At 33.5% G+C, this 9,444-nt stretch overlaps 1 protein-coding gene across 3 annotated transcripts in view; it reads right to left on the reverse strand.

The window, feature by feature from the left end:
- The window catches only part of LOC106467295 (syntaxin-16-like), a 41,711-nt gene that overhangs the window by 19,271 nt on the left and 12,996 nt on the right, over positions 1 to 9,444 (reverse strand). For all 3 annotated transcript variants that reach the window (XM_013927633.2, XM_022395441.1, XM_022395440.1), the window contains exons 3-5: positions 8,532 to 8,620; positions 6,155 to 6,173; positions 473 to 506 (exon numbers count right to left, since the gene is read on the reverse strand). In XM_013927633.2, the coding sequence (XP_013783087.1) occupies positions 473 to 506; positions 6,155 to 6,173; positions 8,532 to 8,620 (142 nt within the window). The remainder of the gene's footprint in view (positions 1 to 472; positions 507 to 6,154; positions 6,174 to 8,531; positions 8,621 to 9,444) is intronic.

A 9,444-nucleotide genomic window follows, 5' to 3' on the forward strand; every position in this document is an offset into this window, starting at 1 on the left:
GAACACAATGTTATACAATATGTCATTTAATAGATAAAACCTTGACTTTCTATTGGTTATAGGTAATATATAATGAAACAAAAGAGAGAACTATCAATGAATTGTGAAATTGGTATAACATAAACAAAAAGTAGTTTAATAACAGTTTGAATGTAAGACACTAAAATCTTGTGTCATATGCAGTAAAGGGTACCCAGGCAATAGGGTTAAAGTATAACATTGAAGAGTCAAGTAAGATTCTACAACCTAAGAAATCATCTTTCCAAAACAAGATTTTGAATAGCTAAGATCAAATCTCAAACCCCAGACCTTAAAAGCTTAGTGAGAATTTAGGTGCTCTTTTCAAAATGTTTTAAATTTTCTTTGATTTTTTTTAAAGTTTTCATATATACATATTATAAACATTCACATCCATAAATCAAACCTAGTTCAGAAATAAGACTTACAAGTTAAGGTTAATATATAAACTTACTTTTCTGTCTTATTTTGGTCATTTCATATTCCACCTACCAAAAAGAAAAAGTAAGATGTTACTTGAAGTACATAAAACATAAAGTTCAAAAGTTTTAGTATTTATAGCTTTTACTCTCTTCAGAATAATAAAATATTAGTAAACTATATTTAGTAATCCAATACCTATTCTTTCTTAGAATATATACACATACATTTTGTGAACTGACAAAAAATAATTCATTGGAATTTTTTTTTAAGTACCAAATATTTCAAAAGCTTTAACAAAAGTGTAGGCTATAGAGCTAAAACTAGCTCAAATAGTATTTAAATATTCAAATATTCTCATAACTAGTTCTACTCAGTCCATTTGGCAAGTTTGACATGAAGTAAAATTTAAAGTATTTTGTGAAAGATTCATAATATATTTTAATGTACTGAAAAGAAACTTAAAGAATTTGTCAAAGAAGATTCATTGAGTAGTCTCACATGACCCAGAATAAAATTTAACAAATACTGTTAAAAATGTATATAGTACATTGACAATAAGACGTAAAATTAAAAAAGTATTTTGACAGAGATTCATCCAGTACTTTGACAGAGGAAATAGTCAAATTTGACAAATATTTGTCATGTGAGAAAACTGGTTAAGGTTTTTTTGACAAAGACAAAAATAGTTCTTTGATATATTAAAACTCAAGTTATAATCTTCCTACACTTAAAATATATTTCAGACAGCAGAGGTAGGATGAGGGATCCCAATCGTACTACATGTGTGAGAACATGATGTTGATTGGTTAATCTCTAAATCCAAAACTCAACTATCAGGAACTGACTTCCATGTGGGGGTAGGTTGAGGAATCCCAATCAAGTTTACACCAGCAGAACACCACAACCCTACTCTCATTTGAATGGATGCATTATTGTTATATTGTATATTTCACATTCAGGAGGAGACCTCCATGGTCCACCACCCCAGTGGCTTGGAACTGGAAAATGCCAAGGACTCTCTCATTTCCACTGGAAAAAAAAAAGGAGGGGGGGGGGTGAGGTGGAAAGTCTGGAGATTCTATCATCTCTAATATATTACAGAACAGTGTGCATTTAATGGGCATGGAAGAATAAAACAAACAAAAAACATGGCCTTTCAGTGTGGATTTGAGCATGAAAATAAGTGAAGTATACCCGACCAGGCACCACTCACCATAGAGTGGGATCCAGATCAAAACATGGGATAGGCCCCTGAAAAAGATAAATAAGGAAAAAAAGAAACTTACCCAGTTATAGTCACACCGAGGTCTGAAGAGTGGCAACAGGCAGAAGATGATAAAATGACAAGGAAGAAATATCAACACAATGCAGATAGTGGGAGATGAAAGTATGCAGAGTGGTCTACATGCCTGGTTGAAGGATTTACTCCAATGGACAATGCAGATGAGATGCCAGGTAAAAAGTAAGGTGCCTAATATGATGGGAAGATGCCCAGAATAATTGATGGGAAGAAGGCGACAAGGAATAATAAGCCAATTGAATTAAAAGTCAAGCCCAATTAGTAAGGGTGGAAGGAGATAGATCACAAACATAGGATAGTTGCCAAAGGATGAATAGATGGGAACAGTTATGACAAAAGGAGCCTGTGCATGCAATATAACAATGAAGAGCATGAATAGGACATAGAAGTCTATCCAGATCAGTGAGAAGGAGGAATTACCCTCCCTAGCCATCAAATTTTTGGGAAGAAAGGCTTGATTTGGGTAAAGGAGAAAGTAGGAGGAATGATACACACTATGTGAAACATTGATGGCACACAAATCTGACCAACGATGTCCACAAGCCAAAAGGAAGAGGAAATACACTTTGAGGGATAATTGAAACAAGGAACAAAAAGACAAAGGATCAAATGGAGGAAAAGTAAGACAAAGAATCAATACAATGACATCCCAATCCAGAATAGCTGCACACCATGAAGTGTGACTAATTTGGAAGGAATGTAACAGGAGGGACAAGGTATGAGAGGCAAAAACTTTACGGTACCGGGAAAACAAAAGGTGTGAGATAAGGCCGCCCAAGGAGAACGAAAACCCCTAATCAAAAAACAAGGTGAGAAATTCTGTAATAAAAGGAAACAGCAGGACAAGCAGGGAAGAACCCCTGGCCCAAAGACTAGTGGCAGATGACGTTCCACTTATGTTGATAAACCTCCATGGAAGAAGGTTGAACAGAACGTGTCAACAATGAAGCTACTCATTGTGATAAACTGAATTTCCTTGCCAAGGACTGGATAAAAACTAGGCCTGAAGATAGAGGGCAGGAATGGCAGTATGAACTACCTGGGACTGAGGCTGCCATAAAAGGGTTTGGAGTGGTGGGAAGTGAAATAGATTGGATATGAAGCAGCCACAGAAACCACGGTTGAGCTGGCCAACATGAGGCAATCAGAAGGACCTGACACAAAGTGGAGTGGATGATAGAAAAAATCCTGGGAAGGAATCAGATAGGGAGGATAAACATAAAGGAATTTATTTGTCCAATCCTGACTTAATGCATCGACAGCCAGAACAAGTGGATGGGGTACTGGAGACCAAAACTGAGTTAACTTGGTATTGAGGATAGTGGCAAATGCATCCAGGTGTGGTGTATCCACCTGAGTGCACAACCACTGAAAAGTCTGAGGATCTAAAGACCACTCTATTGGATAAATTTTGTCTGGGCGGGAAAGATGATCTGCAACAAAGTTGAAAGCACCCAGAAAATGACATGTAAGGAAATGAATACCTTGCGTGTGGGGCCCAAAAAAGAAAATCCAACATTCAAGAACAAAGGGAATGAGAACAGGTGTTTCCATGGTGATTAATATACATCACGACTGTAGAATTGTCTGCATGGATCATAAGCAGATGATTGCAGGCCAAAAAAAAGAAAATGATCCAAAGCCCACTGAACAGAATATTGATATGGTAAGATCTTTCTGTCACAGACCATAGACTCGAAGCATCTTGGTGCTTGGCCCACGCCCCATAGCTGTGAAGCAAAGTGTCCATGAAAAGATGTAAATGTGGACAAGGGGGAGGAAGTGAAACTTAAGCCGAGGTGTGAGCCTTGTCCAACCACCAATGCAGATCCTTAACAAGGGAAGGAGGAGGTATAAGGAATATCCACGGTATTACTCTCAAGGTACTGTTGATTGTGAAGAGCCCACTGAAGGAATATCATATGAGCACAACCCATGGGGATAAGTGCCATCATGGAGGACCATATTCCCCAAAGAGAGAGAACCTTATGAGCAGTAAAAAATGGAGCAGGAAGGCATTGATGATTGCCAGCTCTATCAAATGGAGTTAAAGAGGAGAAGGTCCCGAAGATAAGGAGATGGTAAATGAATGTGGGACAAAACTGCATCTCTCCCCAAAAGATCACAACAACAGAGGAACCATATATGTAAAGAAAAAGTAGAAGTCAACAAACATGCCAACAATGGTGGTAATTAGGGCAAACATATCCCCCAAGAAACCCTCAGGATCACGGTGGATTACCTTGGAGAGAAGGTGGATGATGGACAAGCACTGTATGATAAATGTGAGGGTAACATGAAGGCAAGAAAATTGGGTATGGGACAAAAGAACAATCAGTAAACCCCCCCAAAAAAAATGGGTGAAATGAATTCCAAGCGTTGAAAACCCAGAAACAGAAATTCGGCCTGATTGTAGGCTAGAGCAAAATGGTCCGCATCCCGTGGAGGGTGAGGCACACTCGTGCCATCATGTAACTGAGACACAAAATGCTAAGCATGAACACCAATATCATGAAAGAGTGGAAATTCAAAATACTGAGAGGAAGGAGTATCATATAACAAGGAAGGTAGAGGATTATAGGAAATTGGGAAAAGTGATAAAACAGAACATACCTGTGAAATAATATCCTAAAAAGTCATATTAGATCTAATGTAACCCACAAAAGTAACTGGGAAAGACATGGCAAATTCAGATAGAGGAAAAAAGGTTATCAAAACTGTCGTTGCCCTAAACTGATTCAGCTTGTTCAGAAGAAGTTGGGCAATATCAGGAGAAGAAGGCTGGTACAAATAACAATCAATTTCTTGATGAATAACTGCTGATATTTCCAAAGTCGAGTTACCTTCACCTGATGCCTGGTAGAAGGTACAACCTCCAATGTAGTAACATTTATTTCTGAATTCATACAATAAACCAAACACAACTGTGTTGATAAAGACAAACATGAAAAATTAATTAATGTCCGTATCTGGGTTTCGAAAGTGAAATAATACCACTACGAAATATTAAAATGGAAGTTATAGGTTGTAAAGTACAAATAAACACTAAGAAAATTCAAATTAGAGTTGAGAGAGCACTAAAGAAAAAGTCTTAACACAAGTACTGCAAAATGAAAAGTGATAGTGAGGTAGAATAGCATAGAGGGAGTCACGTGTATTGGTGGAGGTTTGTCGCATGATAATCTGCATTTTTGAATCAGTTAAACCAAGTAAACTGAAAGTGTATGTAGGAATAAAAGGCTTGTGGTGTGCAAAAAAAAATTTTGCAAACAGAGGGCAGCACTGAATGAAAATAGTTATGTATGTGAGTGGAAGTAAGGTATCTTGCCGGAACTTTTTTTTTCAAAGAGCAAAATTCAATGGATGACAATAAATTTTGGCAGCTTTACTAAAGTATATAAAAATTAAACCAGAAGTAATAATGTATATATTTTTCAATTTTTGGTATAAAATACAGTTGAGTATTTTGTCACATAATTTTAATGAAAAGATAAAAAAAAAATAGTATATTATTTTCAAGGATTTGTGTGTTGATTAAAGCAAAGCGATGTGACAGCTAAGCTGCAGAAGATGCTAATACTGCTATTTGCTACATTAAGTAATTAGGATATTTTCTTATATGTATTTATAGATTGTAAATAAAGTAATGGATTTTTTAAGTTATTTAAACATCACTTTAAGAATTTTTTCATTGATCTAAATTGAATCTATTAAGTTGCACTGCTATAATACAACACCAAATTTAGAACTGACCGCCACTAGAAAATTAAGCCGATCATTTAAATTACTCTGTATGCCTTGGATACATATCATACAAAAAACTTAACTTTGAAATTGCTTTAGTTTAATACATTAAAAGGTATTTTATTACTTTTTGTCAAGTTGCTGTTAAACTAGAAGAGCAAACAGAATGTAAATAATTGAGTCATGTCAACAATTCTAATTCTTAAACTATTACTTCAAGTTAGTTACAAGTGTTGTATATCCACACAAAATAACTTTTGTGCATGTATATTTTACTTTTTTTGCAAGGCATACACACAGACAAATATACAGAATTTTAGACTTTCGAAAGAAAACATGTTATTATGTTCAACAATTATTATTAAACACTAATAACAAACTCAAAAGCATATTTAATATATATGTGTATAACATTACATAGCAGCAACTCTTTGTATAAACAAGTGGATTATAATTCTTCACAAATACACTAAGCTAGGTATTATAATTATAATACACACATCATGAATTTTATAAACTTGAATTCTGAAATGGTTTTTTACCTCGAATGTAATTACAAACACTTCTTAAAAATAAAATTAAATTTACAACTCTTGAAATGTATTTCAAAATATCACCAAATTTAATACAACACAGTGATGTTCATTGTAACATATAAAACATACTCACCTCCTCAATTCCATCTACCCTGTAGGAATAGAAAAAAAAATACATAAACTACAATAATGCTGTTTGATCTGTTGACCTCTGAATAAAGAACTAAATGTTGGTTTTTTGGAAAATCTGCATATCAGACTAAGTATATGAGCTATAAGATGGAGGTTATAAAAAAGTTTACAATGAAAATTATGTTTAGGACCATAAAAACCTGGGTACTCTTTAAAACACTAATATTTTAGTTTCTTCATTATCCGCAGTAAAAATCTTATGACTATGCAATCATTCCTTGCCACTACAAAGATCTAGAATCATTTCAATGGTTACAAACTTGGTCTGTAAGGTAGTCTTGGGAGGGGGTTCAGCACTGGATAAAAAAATATTTTCACCAAGAATTTTGCAATGCAATATATATAACTATATAACATTGTTTATTCTTCAGATATTTTTTTAAAGAAACATTTGCAATGAAATCTTCATAAAAGTGGCTATTATTTAAAACTAGCAGAAACTCACAAAACATTTGTGGTCAAATCAGTATCTGTTTAGCAACAGTATTTCTCTAAATACAGTATTTCTAGAATAAAACAAAAGATGTTTAATCACTGACACAGAAATCTAGAAGTCCACCTATCTTAGACCTAACATCAGTTAAGCCTTTATTAAGTACAGTCTATGTTCAAAAAGAGAAATAATTAACATTGTAGCTTGTGTACCATTTTTTTGTTTTTAGTTTAGTTTGTGCTAAACTTTACCACACTTAATACTATCAATAAATAAACCTGTAATATTATTCTGCAACCTAATGTTAGACCTTTTTAAAATATTTTATATGTGTTTAATATGTTGTTGTACAAAGTGTCTAATATGGTATACTTACATCTGCCTTTTGTTTACATCCATTGAAATGAAGTGCGTGCACATTCACATTTAGATAGTAAGGTGTATGCATATTTTCAGGACAGATAAAAACTTGGTAATATTATAAATTTTCATTAAATCATTAGGTGGGAATCCTCAGCAAAAGTGTCTAAGGCTTGGAAGACTCAAGTTAAAAACTTTGGGAACCCCTGGTCTAAAAGAGGCATGTCACATTTGTCTACTACAAAAAATAAGTGAAGTTACAACAATGTAGTGAAAAATGCTTTTTCCAATGATATATATAGTTTTTTTTTCTTCACTGATTAATTCAACATATGTATAAAAGAATTACAAACACTAAGTTTAACTTGCCCATTTATATTGTTTAAGGCATAACACCACACATTCAAATCAGTTTATGAAAACCACAAGGTTTCACATAATCATATAAAAATTTAAGTTATTTAAAGTTTGAGAGTTGTGGTCTAACAAATCATTAAATTAGTTATACTACATATATATTTATAAGTTACATTCCAGTTACATTAGCAGAAATGTTTCTTTTCAGTCTCTTGATATCATCTAACTTACAAAACTCTGCCCAAATATATCAACTTTACTGAAAGTCTACTTCCCGTAACTCTCTTTTCAACATCAAACAAAGATGACTGTATTATGATATATATTTTAAAATTTTTCTTGGTTGCATCTGATGAATATAAGTGACTTGGGGCAACACATATAAAACAATATGTAATAATTTCAGCTTTACCAATTATTCCATACAATAATTTGATTTGGCCTTATATTTGAGCTCTTCTGTAATGCAGTTTTTGAAACTTATACTGGATGCCAATTATAACACAAATTTTAATATTTGTTATTTCTTCTACAGTTACAATTTTGAATAAGTGTAGCAGGAGCATCATGTGCAAGTTTGTCAGAATGCTGATGTGGTTGTCCATATGTTAGATTTCAAATAGTAATTAATTAGCTTTTTGTACATATTTATATATATACAATGTTCTTCAGGCTCAAAATCAATTTGCTTCAGCCAAATATATCAATCATTTATAACATCTGAATGAGGCATTCAACATAGCTTATATCATCTACAAAATGAGATTAATAAGGAAGTTGGCTTACAACATGTTGAGTGTTTTGCTCATATATCAATTGTCTTGCAGCAATCAATTTAGGTCTGTCACATGAACAGTAAGGAAAGACTGCTCAAAAAGAATGTCTCAGATTGAAAAAGTTGTCAGGAATTGGGAAAATTATCAATCAAGTATGAAAATTGAGAGTAAAATCTAAAGAATTTTAACTTTGTCTTATTAATTTTAAACCTTGAAATGGTAATCAAAATGTTTTAATGAAAACAAAGTCAAAAACAACATTATGTACAATGCTCATGTTTAATGTGTTAAATAATAAAACCAAAAGTTTCAAAGTAAAGAACTAAGAAAACTGATAAATTAGGGGTATAAAATGTTCAACAGTTTGAAGAAATTTAAAAAAAGTTACATACCACATGGGTGGTTGCTTCGAGTCTCTAAGGGACGTATTACCCTTCTCCACATCACTATGTGGAACCAGTGCAGATTGGTCATCTAATGCCTAGAAAATAAAAAATATCATCAAATAAGATCATTGAAGGAAATATAATATATATAGTGTGACGATCTTGTTCCATACCATGCACGACTAGGTCATCTACAATAGCCTCAACTAGCTCAATAAAGACACAAAGAATCCTGGGAACTATTTATTAACACCTAAAGACAAGTTATAAAAGACATTTCATAAACACAGGACAAGTGACATTCACTTGCTGAGTGGCAAATCCAATCAGGCACCAGTAGATTAAAACCTACATGGTATTGCCTGTATAAGTGGTATATAAAATCGACTAACAGAAAACTCACCTTTTTTCTAACTTCCAAGTGAAGCATTCATATATATACCACAGCTCAACATATGTTGGTGTTACATTTACAATAATTAACATAACTATATATCCCAAGCCAATCAACAATAAACATTTTGTACTACCAACAGCATGTGACTATTGAACACCATACAATGTAATACAGTAATGGCTGGAGACGGCTTGAATGGGTAATGAAGAAAAACTTTAATATAAGTTTAGCATAACAGTAAATGTACAACGTTTCGACAAGGTTTTGTCATCATCAGGTACAAGTAATTTACACTGACATGAATATATATATATATATATATACAGTATTGAACAAAGAAGTAACATGACCGGAACTGTTGTGAAACTTAGAAGAGGTATCTAGGCACCCCGGGGTGTTGGTCTCCAGCCATTATTAGTCTCAAAGTGGGTTCCTCGTCATCGAATACCTATTCTAAGTTTCACAACAGTTCCGGTCATGTGACTTCTTTGTTCAATACTGTATATATATATATATATATAT

This window comes from Limulus polyphemus, unplaced genomic scaffold (assembly GCF_000517525.1).
Source record: "Limulus polyphemus unplaced genomic scaffold, Limulus_polyphemus-2.1.2 Scaffold2558, whole genome shotgun sequence".
Classification (NCBI taxonomy): Eukaryota; Metazoa; Arthropoda; class Merostomata; order Xiphosura; family Limulidae; genus Limulus; species Limulus polyphemus.